This window comes from Musca autumnalis, unplaced genomic scaffold (assembly GCF_047663935.1).
Source record: "Musca autumnalis isolate F117 unplaced genomic scaffold, ASM4766393v1 scaffold_1, whole genome shotgun sequence".
Classification (NCBI taxonomy): Eukaryota; Metazoa; Arthropoda; class Insecta; order Diptera; family Muscidae; genus Musca; species Musca autumnalis.
The window spans coordinates 281,787,159-281,809,300 of NW_027411644.1; the positions used below are offsets into that span (position 1 = coordinate 281,787,159).

Here is a 22,142-nt window from a genome sequence, read left to right on the forward strand (position 1 = left end):
ATTTCGTTTAAATGTTGTTCAAAAACAAAACCCCCTAAAACAAATTTTGCTTTTATATCGATTTTTTAATAAGTTTTTTTATTATTCTTATAATATGTTGTGTTATTTGATTGCTGCTTAATTGTTATTGTTTTTTTTTCTGTGTGTTATCTCAACTAACTAATTATAAGAAATTTTTGCCATAAGTTGCATTTTTTTGTTATTATTTATTTATTATTATTTTGTTTTTTAAATTTTGATTGCCAATGTTTTGTTTTTGTGCTTTTTACAGCCGGCTTTACCATTGCCACTTCAAAATCGCATGATCCTAATAGTTTAAGAAGTTCCTCCTCTACATGTTCCAATACCACCACTACAACAACACCCAAGATAAACAACAACAATACTACTACCAAAACTACCACTACTACCACATCTAATACAATCGGTACTGCTCCTGGTATTATCAGAACAATACCAACAACAATAGTCACAAAAACAGAAACTGTTACAACGACTAAACCGAAATTATTAACAAATCCGTTAAATTCTAGTAAATTATTTAACACACAATTTTAATATTATTAATTATAATTAATTTATTATTTTTTTTGAAATTTTTATTTTATTAATAAAACATAATAATTGGATATTTGATAAAAAATGTTAACCCAAAACAAATAATATGGAATTCTTTACCTAATCATGAATTTGTAACTCTACAGTTGACCCCTTACTTTACACATAACAGATTTTATTATTGCAAATATGAAACCAAAATGCAGCTTCTATCAAAATTCTTATCGGCAAGTTTTCAAATGTAAATTCTTCCAATGAATTTGTCAAACTTTTATGATTCCACCATGTAACTCCTCGAATACATCGTTTAAGCTATACCAAACTGATCGCACATCGAGTGCCCAATCACTCGAAGTTCGCATAAGTGAGGGTACCACGAATACTTTGGGGCTATAACTGAACTTTTACTCTTGCAGATAAACGCATGATAGACGATTTTCAAACGTACACCGCTGTAACACAAAGTTTCGTTGAGTTTTTCGTAGTTCAACGACTTTTCTAATATCCACGCATTCTCTCAACATAACGTAGCCAGCGTAATCTTTCCAATTTATACTTTTATCTATGTCATTGTCGGCTGTATAATCTTTCGGTTCATACGACGCACAGTGGTTCAGAATCGTTTTTCCTGGTCAAAACTCTGTAACTTTTAAACGGATAAAGATATTTTCATAATTCTTTTTTTGTTCGACAGATTCGGTCCAGCGGTTGCAGAGGAATTTAAGGTCAAAATTAAAAATTTGAGTTTTTTCATATTTTGCATCAAAATATGAGTGTTTTTACAGTGTTTTATTTAACTTGCTTTGGTGTCCGTTTAGTTCAAATCTAGTAACTCATTTTTAACACAGTTGCAGTTGACCAATCGAACTGAAACTTTGCACACTTTTCAGATTTGGATGACAATACATGAATATGAAACCATACCAATATGGGTCTATTTTTATACCCTCCACCATAGGATGGGGGTATATTAAGTTTGTCACTACGTTTGTAACTACTCGAAATAATCATTGTAGACCCCACAAACTATATATATTCTTGATCAGCGTGCAATTCTACATTGATATAGCCATGTCCGTCCGTCTGTGGAAATCACTCTAGCGTCCGAACGGATTGACGTAGGTTGATGGGAAAATCTATTATTTGTACGTAGGACTTTTGGTATTGAAAGCGGGCTATGTAGGTCCACGCTTTCGTATAGCCCCCATACAAAATGACGCGTGACGCGTCGTCGTTTTAAGGAATGTTTAAGATATTTGTCCCATTTTACCACCGAATTGGTTGTAACTTTGTATTTTGTGTCTCCAGAGGGCAAAAAACATTCCTACCAAAGTTGTTTTATATAGGTCCACGTTTTGGTATAGCCCCCATATAACGTCCCATATAAAGTACGCGTCATTATACCCTCAGCATCTATGCTAACGAGGGTATATACACTTTCATACGGGCAAAATGTGCCTCATAGAAATAATGGTTTTAGACCCCAAGTATGTTTGAACGAAATGTGTTTCAGACAATTTGGAGTCGATTGAGCAATGTCCGTCCGTCTGTCTGTCTGGCTGGCTGGTGCACACGCTAACTCACGAACGGATGAACCGATTCAGTCCAAAATTTAGCCTTCGTAATATTTTGTCCAAACCTAGTTTAAGTTCGAAGATGGGCCATATCGGCTTACTCCTTCCGGTACCTCCCCCACAAAAATTCGAAAATGTTCGGAAAATTTGTGCGCACGATAACTCTTGAAGGAAGTATCCGATTTGATCCATACTTTGCACATCGCGAAATATCTACTAGACTTAGATGAGGTTCCAATATGGACTCAATCGGTCCACTCCTTCGGGTACTTCCCACACAAAATTTCGGATAAGTTGAGATTAGGGCCTGCTCCCGAATCGCTTTGGTTTTTGTTGCAACAACTTGTATTAATTGCCGCCCATACGACGGTACAAGTTTCATCAGGGGCAAGTCCATATTTCCCGAGAAATTAGCCTGAAAGATGCAAAAAGCCCCTATGACACCGTGTGCAGTGGATGGAGCGCGAAATAACTCTCGAACGGATCTGACGATTCGGTCCAAAAATTGGTCTTCGTAATATTTTGTCCAAACATAGTTTAAATTCGAAGATAAGCCATATCGGTCCACTCCTTCGGGTACCTCCTCCACAAAAGTTCAAAAATGTTCGGAAAAATTGTGCGCACGATAAGTCTTGAAGGGAGTGACCGATGTAATCCATACTTTGCACATCCGAATATATATTTATTATATATTTGTCTACTCCTTCTGGTACCTCTCACACAAAATTTCGGATAAGTTCACTTTAAGACCTGCTCTTGAATCACTTTGATTTTTGCTAAAGCGATTTGGATTCGCTACCTCCATTGCGACGGTAAACGTTTTTGCAGGGGCAAGTCCATATTACTTAGTAAAACAGCCCGAAAGGTTTAAAAAATCCCTATGTCGGAGAGAACGATAATTCTCGAACTGTTCAACCGAGTTGGTCCAACATTTGGTCTTCGTCATATTATATCCAAACATAGTTTCATGGGGCAATACCGGTCCACATCTTCCAGTACTTCTCCCCAATATTTAAAAAATTTCAATAAAATGTTAGGACGATATCACTTGAATGGGGCAACCAATTTAGTCCAAACTTTGGATCACCTAATATTTTGTCAAAATTTAGTTTAACTTCTAAAATGGCCCATATCGTTCCTCCCAAAGGGTACCTCCCCCACAAAAGTTCAACATTTGTGTTTTAATGCAGTTAATTCTTGATCCACATTTTTGTCGGCAAGTTCAAATGTCCCAAAAGGGCTATAAAATTCTAAAGAGACCTTAAATATATTAGATCTGTCCGTAGGCGAAAGTTTCACTTCACAATGGCTGAGGGTATATATCTGTCGGCAAAGCCGACTGACACTTTTTTTACTTGTTTTAATATATTTTAAATGTATTAGTCCCATTTGACAACAGAATCGGTTGTAACTTTGTGTTTCCAGAGGCTAAGAAATATTTCTACCATAAAATGTTAATAGGTCCACGTTTTGATATAGCCCCCATAGGACGATATCTCCCGATTTTCGGTATTTTGAAGGGTTTGGCCTCATTATCACACCGAGATAACTGAAATTTGGTATTTAGTCTTCGTTGGGGGTATAGAACTTTCCCCCAGAAATTTGTAGGTATAGGTCCACTCCATCATATAGCCCCCATAGAACGGTCCGATTTTCGGTATTTTGAAGGTTGTTTTCGGTATTTTGAAGGTTGGCTGAAATTTGTGGTGGAGGGTATAACAAGTTCGGCCCGACCGAACTTAACGCTTTTCCTACTTGTTTTCTTATAGCCCCCATATAGCGGTACCACCCATTTAAAGTATTTTAAGGATTCTATCTTCATATTTAGGCCGAATTGGCTGGCTGTAATTCGGCATTTGGGGTTCCAAATGGTACAGAAAAAATTTTGGACATAAGTCAAGGTTTTGGTATAGCCCCAATATAACGGTACCACTCGATTTCAGGTATTTTAAGGATTTTTCTTCATTTTCAACCCGAAATGGCTGAAACTTGAAACGTCCCCAACAAAAATTATGGACATAAGTCCAGGTTTTGGTATAGCCCTTATATAACGGTACCACGCGATTTCAGGCATTTCAAAGTTTGTATCTACATTTTCGGCCTAAATTGGCTATAATTTTGTTATGAGGTTTTCAGTGGTCACAAAATTAATTACTGAAAAGTTAAAAATAAATAATTAAAAAAATTAAGTTACAGTCTTTTATTTATAAATGCACTTAAAACTAGAAAATAATTTTTCATTATGGAATCTCTCAAATAAAACGCTAGCATTTGAATTAAAACTTGTGACAATATTAAACGACAAGCGTTTTATTTGAGAGATTCCATCATGAGAGATTACACTGTAACTTAATTTTTTTAATTATTTTTTATTTTTTCATATGTTCTAACCATTTAAATAAGGTCAAACCCCAATAAACAAACCATAAAAATACAAAAAAGAAAATAAAATATTTTTTTGTTCGGAAAAAATATTTTTTTTGAAAAATTCTTTCAAAATTTTTTTCAAAAAACTTAGGTCCACCAACATTCGTAGATCCTTTTCGACGGCATACAAGGTCTGATCGGAAAATAACCGTTATAACATGAACAAAAATAAATGTATTTTTTTTATTCATAAATAACTATATTGTCCCCTTCAAAGTAATCCCCTTTAGATATAAAAAAGTATACTTACGCCAACGGTTTTTTTCAATACTCGAAACACTTCTGAAACGCACTTTTTGGTATAGCCTCAGCTCCTGTTGATACCCTGAGCATTTATGCTAACGAGGATATATACACTTTCATACGGGCAAAATGTGCCTCATCGAAATAATGGTTTTAGACCCCAAGTAGGTTTGGATTTATCAATGTCCTATCAATGTCCGTCCGTCTGTCTGGCTGGCTGGTGCGCACGACAACTCTCGAACGGATGAACCGATTTGGTCCAAAATGTGGCTTTCCCAATCTTTTGTCCAAACATAGTTTATGTTCGAAGATGTGTTATATCGGTCCACTCCTTCCGGTACCTCCCCCACAAAAGTTCGAAAATGTTCGGAAAATTTGTGCGCACGAAAACTCTTGAAGGGAGTAACCGATTTGGTCCATACTTTGCACATCGTGAAATTTCTACCAGACTTAGATGAGGTTCCACGATGGACTCAATCGGTCAATTCCTTCGGGTGCCTCCCACCCAAAATTTCGGATAAGTTCAGTTTAGGACTTGCTCTCGAATCGCTTTGATATTTGTTGTAACAGCTAGGATTCACTGCCCCGCATACGATGGTATGTACAAGTTTCATCTGGGGCAAGTCCATACTTCCTGAGAAAATAGCCTACAAGTTGCAAAAAACTCCTATGACACCGTGTGTAGTGGTTGGAGTGCAAGATAACTCCCGAACGGATCAACCGATTCGGTCCAAAATTTGGCCTTCGTAATATTTTGTTCAAACTTAGTTTCAGTTCGAAGATAAGCCCTATCTGCCTACTCCTTCTGGTACCTCCTCCACAAAAGCTAAAAAATGTTCGAAAAAATTGTGCTCACGATAACTCTTGAAGGGAGTGACCTATTTGGTCCATACTTTACACATCCTAATATATCTACCGGATATAGATCAGGTTCAAATATGGTCTATATTTGTCCACTCTTTCATGTACCTCCCACACAAAGTTTCGGATAAGCTCAATTGAAGACCTGCTCTAGATTTTGCCCAAAATGTGGCCTTCGTCATATTTTGTCCAAACTTAGTTTCAGTTCGAAGATGAGCAATACCGTTCCACAACTTCCGGTACTTTCTCCTAATATTTAAAAAAAAATGTCAGTAAAATGATATGCACGATATCCCTTGAACGAGGCAACCAATTTCGTCCAAACTATGCATCTCCTAATATTTTGTCCAAATTTACTTTTTTAACTTCTAAAATGGCACATATCGGTCACCTCCTTGGGGTACCACCCCACAAAAAGTCAACATTTGTGTCTAAGTGAAGCTTACGGTCTGTTCCTTTGGAAATGTATACAGATGCTGTTCGTTGTGGTCCTTTTTACAGCGATCAACCGATTCGATCCAAAATTTAGCTTTCGTAATATTTTGTCCAAACTTAGTTTAAGTTCTAAGATGGACTATATCGGTCCACTCCTTCCGGTACCACCCCCACAAAGGTTCGAAAATGTTCGGAAATTTGTACGCACGATAACTCTTGAAGGAAGTAACCAGTTTGACCCATACTTTGCACATCGTGAAATGTGTACTAAACTTAGATGAGGTTCCAAAATTGACTCAATCGGTCCACTCCTTCGGGTACCTCCCACACAAAATTTCGGATAAGTTCAGATTAGGACCTGCTCTCGAATCGCTTTGATTTTTGTTGCAACAACTTGTATTCATTGCCCCCATAGGACGGTAAAAGTTTCAACAGGGGCAAGTCCATACTTCCTGAGAAAATAGCCTTAGAGTTGCAAAAAAAAAAACTCCTATGACACCGTGTGTAGTGGTTGGAGCGCAAGATAACTCTCGAACGGATCTGCCAATTCGGTCCAAAATTTGACCTTCGTAATATTTTGTTGAAACTTAGTTTCAGTTCGAAGATTAGCCCTACCCCTTCAGGTACCTCTCCCACAAAAGCTAAAAAAAAATTCTGAAAAATTGTGCGCACGATAACTATTGAAGGAAGTGACCGATTTGGTCCATACTTTGCACATCCTAATATATCTACCAGATATATATCCGGTTCAAATATGGTCTACATTTGTCACTCCTTTATGTACCTTCCACACAAAATTTCGGATTAGTTCACTTTAAGACCTCGAATCACTTTGATTTCTGTTGAAGCAACTTTCATTTGCTGCCTCAATTACGACAGTAAACGTCAATTACGACAGTAAACGGGGCAAGTCCATACTTCTTGAGAAAACAGCCCGAAAGTTGTAAAAAACCCCTATGTCACCATATGTAGTGGCTGGAGAGCTCGCACCGAATACTGCATTCGTCCACACTTTGGATATTATAATTTTTCTTCGAATATTAGATGAAATTCGAAGGTGGTGCTTATAGGCCCACTCCTTCCGGTACCTACCCCACAAAAGTTCGAAATATTCGCTAAAATGGTACGCGCGATATCTCATAGGCATAGCAACCGATTTGGTCCAAAGTTTGGATCTCTAAATATTGTCGAAACTTAGTTTATGTTCAAATTTGGGCCCTATCTGTCCAATCCTTGGGGTACCACCCACAGAAATGTTTAACATTTTTGTGTGGTTAAGGGTCTGTTCGAGGATCCTGTGGACATTTTTACCGAAGGCTTTCCTAGTGGCTCTGTTTTCAGCGATATTATGTTTTTCGTAGGCTAGTGTGATAAAAAAAAGCCCTCTCTATCGTTATCCCCGCAAATTTTTGAGCTTTAATCCTATCCATACTTTTGTAGGTTCATATGCACAAAATTTTGAAACCCCCCTAAATATATAATTATACCCTCAGCCTTTAGGCTAAAGAGGGTATTTACACTTTGATACGACCAAAAATGTGCCTCATCGAAGTAATGGTTTTAGACCCCAAGTATGTTTGTACGATATCCGTTTCAGACAATTTTGAGTAGATCTAGCAATGTCCGTCCGTCTGTCTGTCTGTCCGTCTGTCTGTCTGTCTGTCTGGCTGGCTGGTGCGCACGATAACTCTCGAACGGATCAATCGATTCGGTTCAAATTTTGGGTATCGAAATATTTTGTCCAGATTCGATTTAAGTTCGAAGATGGGCCATATAGGTCCACTCCTTCAGGTACCTCCCCCACAAATGTTCAAAAATTGTCGCAAAACTTGTGCGCACGATAACTCTTGTAGGGAATAACCGATTTGGCCCATACTTTGCACATCGTGTAATTTCTACCAAACTTAGATGAGGTTCCAATATGGACTCAATCGGTCCACTCCTTCGGGTACCTCCCACACAAAATTTCGGAAAAGTTCAGATTAGGACCTGGTCTCGAATCGCTTTGATTTTTGTTTACGCAAGTTGGATTCGCTGTCCTCTATACGGTGCTGTAAGTTTCATTAGGGGCAAGTCCATACTTCCTGAGAAATTGGGCCTGAAAGTTACAAAAAACCCTATGACACCGTGTTAGTGGTTGGAGCGCAAGATAACTCTCGAACGGATCTGCCGATTCGGTCCAAAATTTGGCTTTCGTAATATTTTGTCCAAACTTAGTTTAAGTTCGAAGATGGGCTATATCGGTCCACTCCTTCCGGTACCTCCCCCACAAAAGTTCGAAAATGTTCGAAAAATTTGAGCGCACGATAACTCTTGAAGGAAGAAACCGATTTGATCCATACTTTGCACATCGTGAAATTTCTACTAAACTTAGATGAAATTCCAAAATGGACTCAATCGGTCCACTCCTTCGGGTACCTCCCACACAAAATGTCAGATAAGTTCAGATTAGGACCTGCTCTCGAATCGCTTTGATTTTTGTTGCAACAACTTGTATTCGTTGCCCACCATACGGCGGTACAAGTTTCATCAGGGGCAAGTCCATTCTTGCTGAGAAAATAGCCTGAAAAATGCAAAAAGCCCCTATAACACCGTGTGTAGTGGATGGAGCGCAAGATAACTCTCGAACGGATGTGCCAATTCGGTCCAAATTTTGGCCTCCGTAATATTGTGTCCAAACATAGTTTAAGTTCGAAGATAAGCCATATCGGTCCACTCCTTCAGGTACCTCCCCCACAAAAGTTCAAAAATGTTCGGAAAAATTGTGCGCACGATAACTCATAAAGGGAGTGACCGATGTGATCCATACTTTGCACAACCTAATATATCTACCAGATATAGATCAGGTTCGAATATGGACCATATTTGTCTACTCCTTCTGGTACCCCTCACACACAATTTCGGATAAGTTCACTTTCATTTTTGTTGAAGCGATTTGCATTCGCTTCCTCCATTACGACGGTAAAAGTTTTTCAGGGGCATGTCCATATTTCTTAGGAAAACAGCCCGAAAGGTTACAAAAATCCCTATAACTCTCGAACTGTTCAACCGATTTGGTCCAACATTTGGTCTTCGTCATCTGTCCGAAAGTTTCACTTCACATTGGCTGAGGGTATATATCTGTCGGCAAAGCCGACTGACTCTTTTTTACTTGTTTTTTATTCCCTTTAACAAATAACTTACTTTATTTTTGGGGCATCCTAATGTTGGACCCCGCAAAAAAGTGAAGATTTTCCCTGCACTGAGAACCAAAAATACATTATTACAAGTAATTCTGCAGACAAATTTGGTTAAATCTTAATAAAGTACCAAGAAAAGGATGGTAACCCTATATGTCAAAAGTGGACCGATATGATATTTTTTTATAAGATGTATATAAGGTGTTCTGAAGTCTGAGTTCATTATAAGAACATATTCGCTTACAATATTTGGTTGACATCAGCCTAAATAAATCGATATAAAAATCATATAGGGAGTATAACAAATAACACTGTGCAACAAAATGGAGGTGAAAGTCTGGGGAACGGAAAATTTCTGTTGGGGAAGAAAGGCCTTGGTGAGTAAGAACCCCGAAGGGCAGATCCGCCGTGAGTCGAACTTCCGCGTTATGGCGTGATGAATTTTTTGCTAGAGATCCTGTAAGCCATCAGGAATTAGCGTTATATCTTTGTTCACTGTTGCTTTAGCTTATTTTTGAGATGACATGTCTTCAGTCGAATCGAATGAGGATTATTTTCGTAGAGCACTTCGACCTTCTAACTCGCTTCCTTCAATGTCCTTTTCGTCCTTTATTTTAAGAGCCGCTATAAAAGTACCACTAGATGACGTTTTTCAGCTTCGAAATGTTCTGCAAAAATGTCGCTCAGAAATTTTTAGGTACGGCTCTCATTGACAACTAATCGATTTTGTCTCACCAAGGCCTTTCATCTCCAAAAGGAATTATCTCTTCCCCAAAATTTGTGTTCACAGTGTAATTGACCAATACTGAAAATTTTTCGCAGGGAGGTTTACTATGCATTAAAAACTCTTGGTACCGGATTACAGCAAATTTGGTTAAAAAATGCGTTGGTAACAGTAAAATACTTCAATTCAGAATGATTCATTACATGGCAACCACGCGAAATTTTGGACCTAGGACCCCAATATTTTACTAAGAGTGGTTTTAGGCCGGTATGTGATGGAAAACGATTCGACTCGTTTTGCCATAAATCCAATTTTGGTGAATATTTTAATGAAACTGAAAATGGATTCTAAAAATATTATTCAAATAAGGGGCGTTTGAGAAGCAAACCTATATATATCATCGACGGCACTCCGATTATATACCATTTCGATTCTGCAAATCGAGTCGATTCGGTTTTCATCACATACCCAATTATTTAGAAGTATTTTTGTCACAGCTTCCCATGTAAGTGCCACCACTGTGCAACGCCTATGCCTATGATTTGTATGTTTCCCATAGGTAACCTGTTGCTCGAAACATGTTATCCCACCAGCTTTAAGGGATGTTAAGATAGTCCACAGGTAGTTGACATCACGGGAAGGTCAGAGTTTACTTGAGCTGAAAGAAGAGCCAAGATAAGTCATGATGGTCTTTACCATGTTAAAGCCTGTCAAAACCGTTGCTAGGTATCATCATTATGATTTTAAGGGTTCATAAAAATACATTGGCCATTTCTTTGTTGATTTTATCGACCTTTCGGTATATTCAAAGTTACAGAGTGTTATTCCATCAGCTGAGAAAATAAACACACACCCGGCTTTTCGCGTGGTGAATTGCGTATTTTTTTTTTAAAATATTTATTTGCATACATTTCAGAAAAAAAGCATTTTGACAACATTTTGTATGCTCATTTATAAATATCGTACAACAAAAAATGGCGCCTCCCAAAAAAATGTTTCGCGCGTGCCAACATTTTTTAGCGTCATTTAAAAGCCGCTTTCTGCTGCGAACAAAAATATTTGTTTCGACATTTTCTTGGTATTTTCTTTTCTGTTTTTTAAAGATCTTTTGAAAAATGTCGAGTGGCTATACATTACGACATACTAATGAGCTAATTAATTGTTGTTCTTGTTAAATTTGTGTACATACAAATGTACATACATAAATATGTATGTATTTATGTATATAAGGTATGTATGTTCAAAGATATGGGAAACCAAGCGTGCCACATAAAATTCGCATAATTATGAGCCCCAAAAATCTGTTCAATGCTATGAACTACGTCAACAAACACTTGCGAAAATATCAAAAATAATTGTGGTCTTTTTGTTTCATTTTCGACATGTGTGCTCTATAAATCTACATTCAATTAGATACAACATTGGCCTATACAAAGAAAAGGCAAGTGTTGCGTTTTTCCGGGTGACAAATAAACAAAATTAATGGATTTTGCCTTAGAATGGCTTTGCAAGACTGGTAGACTGGAATTAAAATTTTCTTTGTTGAAAACATTGTGTTAGGAGAATGTCCAACCACTTATCATAGGTAAAATATATATGGGAGCTAAATCCAAATGTGAACCGATTACGATATAATTTGGCACATATATTTCTAGACCAAGCACCGTCACACATTCCAAATTTCATCAAAATTAGACATACATAGCATCTTTGGTGCATCAAATACCTTAAATCGGGCGAAACTATATATAGGAGCTATATCCAAATCCGAACCGATTTCGATAAAATTTGGCACACTTATTTCTAGACCAAATTCCGTCACACATTCCATATTTCATTGAGATCGTGCACCAAATACCAAAAATCGGCCAAAAATATATATGGGAGCTATATCCAAATCTGAACCGATTTTGATATAATTTGGCACACTTATTTCTAGACCAAATTCCGTAACACATTCCAAATTTCATTGAGATCGGACATATATAACGTCTTTCGTGCACCAAATACCAAAAATCGGCCGAAAATTTATATGGTAGCTATATCCAAATCTGAACCGATTTCGATATAATTTGGCACATTTATCTATAGACCTAATTCCATCACACATTCCAAATTTCATCAAAATTGGACAGATACAGCGTGTTTGGTGCATCAAATACCTCAAATCGGCCGAAAATTTATATGCGAGCTATATCCAAATCTGAACCGATTTTGATATAATTTGGCACATTTATCTATATACCTAATTCCGTAACACATTCCAAATTTCATCAAAATTGGACAGATACAGCGTGTTTGGTGCATCAAATACTTCAAATCGGCCGAAAATTTATATGGGAGCTATATCCAAATCTGAACCGATTTTGATATAATTTGGCACATTTATCTATAGACCTAATTCCATCACACATTCCAAATTTCATCAAAATTAGACAGATACAGTGTGTTTGGTGCATCAAATACCTCAAATCGGCCGAAAATTTATATGGGAGCTATATCCAAATCTGGACCGATTTTGATATAATTTGGCACACATATTTCTAGACTAAATTCCGTCACACATTCCAAATTTCATCAAAATTGGACAGATACAGCGTGTTTGGTGCATTAAATACTTCAAATCGGCTGAAAATATATGTGGGAGCTATATCCAAATCTAACCCGATTTTGATATAATTTGGCACATTTATCTATAGACCTAATTCCGTAACACATTCCAAATTTCATCAAAATTGGACAGATACAGCGTGTTTGGTGCATCAAATACCTCAAATCGGCCGAAAATATATGTGGGAGCTATATCCAAATCTGAACCGATTTCGATATAATTTGAACACTTATTTCTAGACCAAATTCCGTCACACATTTCAAATTTTATCAAAATTGAACAGATGCAGCGTGTTTGGTGCATCAAATACCTCAAATCGGCCGAAAATATATATGGGAGCTATATCCAAAACTGAACCGATTTCGATATAATTTGGCACATTTATCTATAGACTTAATTCCTTAACACATTTCAAATTTTATCAAAATTGAACAGATACAGCGTGTTTGGTGCATCAAATACCTTAAATCGGCCGAAAATATATATGGGAGCTATATCCAAATCTGAACCGATTTCGATATAATTTGGCACATTTATCTATAGACTTAATTCCTTAACACATTCCAGATTTCATCAAAATTGAACAGATACAGCGTGTTTGGTGCATCAAATACCTTAAATCGGCCGAAAATATATATGGGAGCTATATCCAAATCTGAACCGATTTCGATATAATTTGGCACATTTATCTATAGACTTAATTCCTTAACACATTCCAGATTTCATCAAAATTGAACAGATACAGCGTGTTTGGTGCATCAAATACTTCAAATCGGCCGAAAATATATATGGGAGCTATATCCAAATCTGAACCGATTTCGATATAATTTGGCACATTTATCTATAGACCTAATTCCGTCACACATTCCAAATTTCATCAAAATTGAACAGATACAGCGAGTTTGGTGCATCAAATACCTCAAATCGGCCGAAAATATATATGGGAGCTATATCCAAATCTTAACCGATTTTCACCAAAAGCAATAGCGTTCTGCATTAGGCTAAAAAAATTATCTCCAATTGTCAGCCAAATCGAACAAAAAATGCGACCTGTTCATTGCGAACGGACGGACGGACATGCATAAATCGACTAAGAAAGCGATTCTATGCATATCCCTAGAAGGAACTATGGGTCTATCTCTTTTCCTTAGGCATGTTACATACAAATGCACTAACACGTAATACCCTTACCACAGGGTGGTGTAGGGTATAAAATAGGTTTCATCTTTTCCCAATACATTAATAATCTCAGACTCTTTTCCCAAATATTCGAACGTTCAGAATTTAATAAGTGAATTGTTCAAATTCAAACATTTGATTTTGGATTTTATAAATATCAAATTTCCATTTAATTAAATTATAAAAAAATGTTTATTATTTATCAATGCCTTTGTTTTATATTTTATTTTTCTTGTTTTTATTTGCTTTCTAATATTTTAAAATTAATATTTTTAATACAAAAAAAAAAAACAAACATAAAACAAAAACCATAACACCTGTACTTTTATTCATATGCCTAGCCTTATATACCTATTAAATATCCACATATAAACATAATATTTTATTTATTATTATTGTTGTTGTTACTTTGTCTTCCAAAATGCAAAACAAAAAAAACAAAGCTAATTAATTATTTTTATTATATTAATTCAAATAATAATAAAAAAAACCAGCATCAATAGCATTAATTATAAACAAAAACAAATATTAATAATTTAAAAAAATAAAGTTAATTTTTTTTTCTAATTTACCCAAAAACTAGTTCTTATTTGTGTTGTTGTTGCCGTTTGCATGCTGTTACAGTTTTTTGCTAAAATTTTAATAAAATGCAGTGTCAAAATGTTTGCTATGCTCCATGTTTTGCTATGATAATTTGAAAAGAAAAAAAAAATCCTCATCATCTTCGTCGTCATCGTCATAAAACCTCCTCTTCACCTCATTTTAAGGAATTTTTCTTATTGGCAATTCACTTTCATAATTATTGTTGTTGCAATCATTTCTGATCAATTCTTGATCTGAACAAAAGAGGGGGCATAGTATTTCCTAGTAGTTGTGTGTGTGTGTGTTAATCTATGTTCTGGCACGTAAGTTTAAAGGTAGTTTTTAGATCTAAAAGGTAAGTAAATCAGCAGAAATAAAATAGATTCAACATTTTACAATGAACCTTTGGCATCTTCAAAAAGGCTAGAAAATCCCACTCTTAAATAATTTAAGTCCAACATGTGCTGGGAGCCCAATATAAAATGACAACAAACTGTAAAAAGGGACTTTAAAATATAATTTAATTAATAATAATCTCGGAGACCACAAAACGGGGTTTTGTGATGAAAACTCAATGAAAATTTACTTATTCTTTGACTTGTCTAAAAATTAAAAAAAATATGTTATGGTATACATACTTCGAATTCCAGAAAAAATATGAATTATCGACGGAAAAAATGTATGTAACATTTACGAATTATCCCGGTTTTATCAAGGGACCGGCAGTTTGTTACAAATTATCCATCATTACAAATGGTGGCGATTCCACCGTATAAAGGGTTTCTGCAAATTCCATAATTTTTATACCCTCAGCATTTATGCTAACGAGGGTATATACACTTTCATACGGGCAAAGTGTGCCTCATCGAAATGATAGTTTTAGACCCCAAGTATGTTTGGACGAAATCAGTTTCAGACAATTTGGAGTCGATTTGGCAATGTCCGTCAGCGGATCAATTTGGTTTTCGTAATATTTTGTCCAAACTTAGTTTTAGTTCGAAGATGGATTTTATCGGTGCACTCCTTCCGGTACCTCCCCCACAAAAGTTCAAAAATGTTCGGAAAATCTGTTCGCAAGATAACTCTTGAAGGGAGTAACCCATTTGGTTCATACTTTGCACATCGTGAAATTTCAATCCGACTTACATGAGGTTCCAATATGGACTTTATCGGTCCACTCCTTCGGGTACCTCCCACACAAAATTTCGGGAAAATTTAGTTTAGGACCTGCTTTCGAATCGCTCTGATTTTTGTTGTAACAGCATGTACTTGCTGCCCCCATTACGGCAATACAAGTTTTATCAGGGGCAAGTCCATACTTCCTGAGTGAATAGTCTGAAAGGTGCCGAACCAATCCAAAACTTAGTTTAAGTTTGATGATAATCCATACCGGTCAACTCCTGCAGGTACCTTCCCCACAAAAGTTCATATATGTTCGGAAAATTGTGTGCACGATAACTCCACATTTTTGTCGGCAGGTTCAAATGTCCAAAAAGTGCCACAAAATTCTGAAAATACCCTAAATACATTCGATCTGTCCGTAGATGAATGTTTCAATTCACATATGCTGAGGGTATACATATCTCTGTCGGCAATGCCGACTGATACTGATACAAAAGCCGAAATACAATTTAATGGAAAATAAAATAAATGTGTGTTCTTATTTAAATTGGCCTATATGAGAGCTTAGTGAGGAAACTCTTGTGCTTTTACATGATGAGAACTATAAACAGCGCATAACAACAGCGGGTGTCTTCACCAATTTGGAGAAAACACAGATATAAAAAGCAAATTTTTTTGTTCTGTGTTTTTTTTTTTTTCAAAATATCAAATATGTATTTTGTTAACAAAATATGCCAAAAATAAGGAAAAGTAAATGTCATTTTATCTTTTTATTCCCGTTCTTACATTTCAAACTTTTTGTCATAAAAAATCTATCCAAATTTATTCACGGTGTGCCTTAACCAAATTTAAATGGAAGGTTCTTACACCTAGGAAGTTTTTGCAGATTCTGAAACTACAATGCTCATAGATGAGAAACATCAAGAAACAAAAAAAAAACGCCGGAGGGATTTTCAAATAAATCGCGAATTAACTTCACATTTTTAGGGGTTCTTAAGGTTTTCACGATTTTGCTTGGAAACCGCGAGTCCTATGTAAAAAGGCCTAAAGAAAATGTTGTAGCTGTCAAACTTCTCCACAAGATTGACCTTTATGATATTTTCGTAGATTTTGCCGTTTTTGAGATATAGAAGTTCAAATTTGAGACAATGCACTGCCTGTTTCGCTAACTTTTGATGAAAACCGCTTACACATGGGAATATTTCGCGGATTCTGAAACAGCAATGTTCATAGATAAGAAATATAAAAAAAACAGAAAAAAATCGCTGGAGGGATTTTAAAATAAATCGTGATCAAAATTCACAATTTTAGGGTTTTTTTAGGTTTTCACTATTTTGCTTGGAAACCGCAAGTCGTATCGAAATGAGATATTTTGAGATATAGAGGTTCAGTTCAAATTTTTAGGTTTTTATCTTAAGTCTTCAAGATTTTGCTTGGAAACCGCAAGTCATATCAAAATGGGAATAAAGAAAATGTTGAAGCCGTGAAATTTCTCTACAAGATTGGATGATTTATTTTTTCCTATGTTGTACCATTTTCAAGATATATAAGTTTAATTTGGGAAATTGAGGTAATGACATTGTTTTATAAGGAGGCGATACAGTCAGTGCATTGTCTCAATTTGAACTTCTATATCTCAAAAACGGTAAAACCTACGAAAATATCGTAAAGGTCAATCTTGTGGAGAATTTTGACAGCTATAAAATTTTCTTTAGGCCCATTTACATAGGACTCCCGGTTTCCAAGCAATATCGTGAAAACCTAAAGAACCCCTAAAAATGTGAACTTAAATCGCGATTTATTTGAAAATCCATCCGGCGATTTTTTTTTTGTTTCTTGGTATTTCTCATCTATGAGTATTGTAGTTTCAGAATCTGCAAAAACTTCCTAGGTGTAAGCACCTTCCATTTAAAATTAGTTAAGGCGCACCGTGTATTACATCGTTTTTCAATCGACCACAAAAATATGACCGTTTTCAAAACGAGAAAAATAAACGATTATCGGATTGCATCACACGTCTTTTTGATCAATTTTTTTTATAGAACAAAATGGAATATGAAACCGATATCAAAAACAATTCGATGTCGGAAAATGTACATGCAACACACCTACAGTCGTTTTTGACTCGTTTTGAGCTCGAAATCGATTTTCATCGCATACCTGATAATATCGTTGTATACGGGACCACAACAAATTTCACAAGGATCTGTGATGAGGCACATTTCTGGCTTTATAGGTTTGTAAAGAAGTAAAATTGCCACATTTGGGAAGAAGAGCAAATAAAAGAGATTCAAGAGCTGCCACTTCATCCATAAAACATGACGATTTGTGGGTAGGTTGAATCGGCGGACCCTATTTCTTCAAAAGGATGCCGGTTAGGACTTCTTCTTCAATGGCGACCATTATTGTGCCGTGCTAACCGACTATTTGATATCTGAAATTGAAGCTAGTAATCTCGGCGACATTTGGTTTCAACAAAACTTTAGGGACATTTTCTTGCATTTAAACACTTGTATGACTTATTGAACATTAATTTCCATTTTTTGACATTTCACCTTCAAAACAATACGATGTTTAAAATAAAATAGGTCGTAAAAGGGCCTACAGTGCAAAGAAGCCCAAAATAATGAACAACACCTCTGTTGATAGCAAAGTTTTACAGATAAGTTGGCAGATTTGTTTGGAAATCTATGAAAACAAGTAAACAAGTATCAGTCGGCTTTGCTGACAGAGATATACTCTCAGCCTGAATAAATTGAAACAATTTTTTCCCAAAAAATCGTATGTATTTAGGGGTTTTTAAAATTTTGGACGTTTGGACGAAAATGTTGATTAGGATTAAAGATAAAAAGTTTTGATGAGGAGATATTAAGAGGAATAGATCTACATTGACCATTATGAAAATGGATCTCCAGCCACTACATATGGCGCCATAGGGTGTTTTTACACCCTTCGGGCTTCTTGCTCAAGACGTATGAACTTGCCCCTGAAAAAACGTTTACCATCGTAATTGAGGCAGCGAATGCAAGTTGCTTCAACAAAAATCACAGTGATTCGATGGCAGGTATTAAAGTGAACTTATCCGAAATTTTGTGTGGGAGGTACCAGATGGAGTGGACAAATATAGTCAATATTTTAACCTGATCTATATCTAGCAGATATATTAGGATGTGTACAGTATGGACCAATTCGGCCACTCCCTTCAAGAGTTACCGTATGAACAAATTTTCCGAACATTTTTGAACTTTTGTGGTGGAGGTACCTAAAGGAATGGACCGATATGGCTTATCTTCAAACTTAAACTATGTTTGGACATAATATTACTAAGGCCAAATTGTGGACCGAATCGGCAGATCCGATCGAGAGTTACCTTGCGCTCCAACCACCTCACACGGTGTCATAGAATTTTTTGCAACTTTCAGACTATTTTCTCAGCAAGTATGGACTTGCCCCTAATGAAACTTGTACCGTCGTATGGAGGGCAGTCAATACAAGTTGCTAAATCAAAAATTAGGTTTTCATCTTTTTACATTGAAAAGTTTGTGGCTTTGTGTGATTGGTACGGGAATCGTTTTGTTTCTTTACGTTCATTGTTTTTGACGCAGTTAAAAAGCAAACATGTCTATCATTTTTATTTCTGATACATTTTTGAGGAACAATGCTAAAGCGTGCAACTGAAATATTTTGGCGAAATCTAAAACTTGCAAAGCAACTGACATTTTGGAAGTCAATCAAAATTCTTAAATTGCACTTAATCAAAAATGTTTGAACTTTTCCGTGGGATGTATCCGTAGGAGTGAAGCTATACCCAACAAAAATACCCCTTACAAAACCCCCTACTAACACATGTCGCTCGAAATAAGTGGTTAAATTTGGAAAAAATATTAAAATGTGTAAAGTTTGGATCTAATCAGATAACACGCCGTGACAACACTACCACAGCCGATACGTCTGATGAGCCGCTCTACCAACGGCGAAACATGCATGTCACATAGTGGTGGTTGTGTAGAGAACAAGTTTTAACTATTGTAGGGTACGCGAAGTAGTGGACCCATATGACCATCTTCGAATTTGAATCGGGATCCTTTTCATACAATTTGAATATATAAAGGGTGATCCAACTAGAGGTTCCTAACTTGAAAAATAAAACACACAGAAAACTCTAATTGAATGGGAAAAATTAAATATCATTTGAAAGAACATTCTTTGGCATTTATTTTTTTAAGTTTATGTATATGAAATGTTGGCCGTGTCTACGTCTTAGACGGTCTGTCCGCAGAGTCCAATTTTCGCTGAATCATTCGAACGTTTCGACTGGTAACTAACGAATGACACACACGCTTGATGAGAGAGATGAGTGAGAACGTGAATTTTCTTATAATAAAGTTGAACGATTTGAAAAATTTGTCGTAAGTTTGTCCACGATAAAATGTCAAACAATACTAAAGCAAAATAAAATGACAGCATGACACGACTCAAAAAAGGCTATTGAAATAAGGTACCTCTAGTTGGATCACCCCTTATAACCCTGCACATCCATTTGGTTGAGTGCTGCGCATGATAACTCTTGAACGGACTAACCGAGAGTTTTCAAATTTTGTTCAAACTTAGGTTCAATTATGGACCGAAATGGTACACATGATAACATTTGAATGGAGTAACCGATTTTTTAAAAATATGCAGAACGTACGAGGGCACTAGAAAACATTCTCGCCTAGGCGACACGCAGGAGAGCGCAACCACCGTTGTCTCGAAAATTAATTTGCAAGCCGATGCATTCATAAGTTTAGCAAAAAATATAGCGATTATTAAACAATAGGCCCCCCGAAATTCGTATACAAATATATAGCATTTTGAACAACGGGACATTCCTGAACATTTTCTGAAAATTGCATGAAATTACGTTCAGTAGTTTTGGAAAAATATTGAAATATTGAAAGGAGTGGGCGTTGTTATCCGTTTTCTAGATATAACATATTTAAAAAAAAGTGAGCGTGGTCCGGTATTTTGGCTCCAAATACATATGTACCTAGGGTACACACAACACCATTGTCTCCCAAAATTTATGCTGAAACCGATATAATCATAAGTTTGGCTTATACATATAGTGTTTAAAAGAAAGGAGGGGGGAAGGATCTCCACCTCCTCCGAAATTCATAAAATATACATAACAACGCTAAACCTTGCCCTTTTTCTGGAAATCGGTTCAGTAGTATTGGCGATATAACATATTTAAAAAAAGTAAGAACGGCGTTAAGTTCGGCTGGGCCGAACTTGTTATACCCTCCACTAAGAGTTGTATTGAAGTAAAATATAACAATTAGTTTCCTTTCGTTTATGAAGAAGACAGATACCAATATTTCTGTAAGATAATGTGGCTAAAACCTAAAAAATACCAAAAATCAAGAGGTATAATTCCATGGGGAATAAAGGAAGACGTGGACCTATACTAATAATTATTTTCTGGAATATTTTATAACCCCATAGAAGCCTAAATAACAAATTTCAGACACTTCAATGGATTATTGTTTCCATAACCTTCAAAATACGGAAAATCGGGAAGTACCGTTCTATGGGACTATATGAAGGCGTGGACCTGTACCGAAAAAATTAGAAGGGAAAGTCAAATACCCCCAAGGAAGACTAAATACCAAATTTCAGCCACTTCAATGGATTATTGTGTCCATAACCTTCAAAATACGGAAAATCAGGAGGTACCGTTCTATGGGGGCTATATAAAGGTTTGGACCTATACCGACAAAATTCTGGGGGAAAGTTTTATACCACCAACGAAGACTAAATACCAAATTGAAGCCATTTCGGAGGAATATTGAAGCCACAACCTTCAAAATACCGAAAATCGGGAGGTATCGTACTATGGGGGCTATATAAAGGTGTGGACCAACACCGACAAATTTCATATGGACAGTTTTATACCCCAAATGAAGACCAAATACCAAATTTCAGCCATTTCAATATAACATTGAGGCAAAAAAACTTCAAAATACCGAAAATAGGGAGGTACCGCTCTATGGGGGCTATATGAAGGCGTGGGCCTATACCAATGGATTATTGTTTCCATAACCTTCAAAATACCGAAAATCGGGAGGTACCGTTCTATGGGGGCTATATTCAGGCCTGAACCTATCCCGACAAAATTCAGGGGGAAAGTTTTATACCCCAAATGAAGAGAACCTATCCCGACAAAATTCAGGGGGAAAGTTTTATACCCCAAATGAAGACCAAATACCAAATTTCAGCCATTTCAATATAACATTGAGGCAAAAAACTTCAAAATACCGAAAATAGGGAGGTACCGTTCTATGGGGGCTATATGAAGGCGTGGACCTATACCGACAAAATGCTGGGGGAAAGTTTTATACCCCCAACGAAGATTAAGTACCAAATTGAAGTCATTTCGGAGGAATATTGAGGCCACAACCTTCAAAATACCGAAAATCGGGAGGTACCGTTCTATGGGGGCTATATTCAGCCCTGAACCTATCCCGACAAAATTCTGGGAGAAAGTTTTATACCCCAAATGAAGACCAAATACCAAATTTCAGCCATTTCAATATAACATTGAGGCAAAAAAAACTTCAAAATACCGAAAATCGGGAGGCACCGTTCTATGGGGGCTATATGAA

General features: G+C 36.3%; 1 protein-coding gene across 28 annotated transcripts in view; it reads left to right on the forward strand.

The window, feature by feature from the left end:
* Nuak (Nuak family kinase 1) overlaps positions 1–22,142 on the forward strand; it is a 180,587-nt gene that overhangs the window by 146,505 nt on the left and 11,940 nt on the right. For 2 of the 28 annotated variants that reach the window (XM_073961425.1, XM_073961426.1), the window contains one exon: positions 272–14,273. The exons of 25 other annotated variants lie outside the window; for them this stretch is intronic. In XM_073961425.1, the coding sequence (XP_073817526.1) occupies positions 272–558 (287 nt within the window). In that variant the 3' untranslated portion in view covers positions 559–14,273. Of the gene's footprint in view, positions 1–271; positions 14,274–22,142 lie in introns of those variants that run through there. One more of the 28 variants, XM_073961431.1, reaches the window with a different exon arrangement.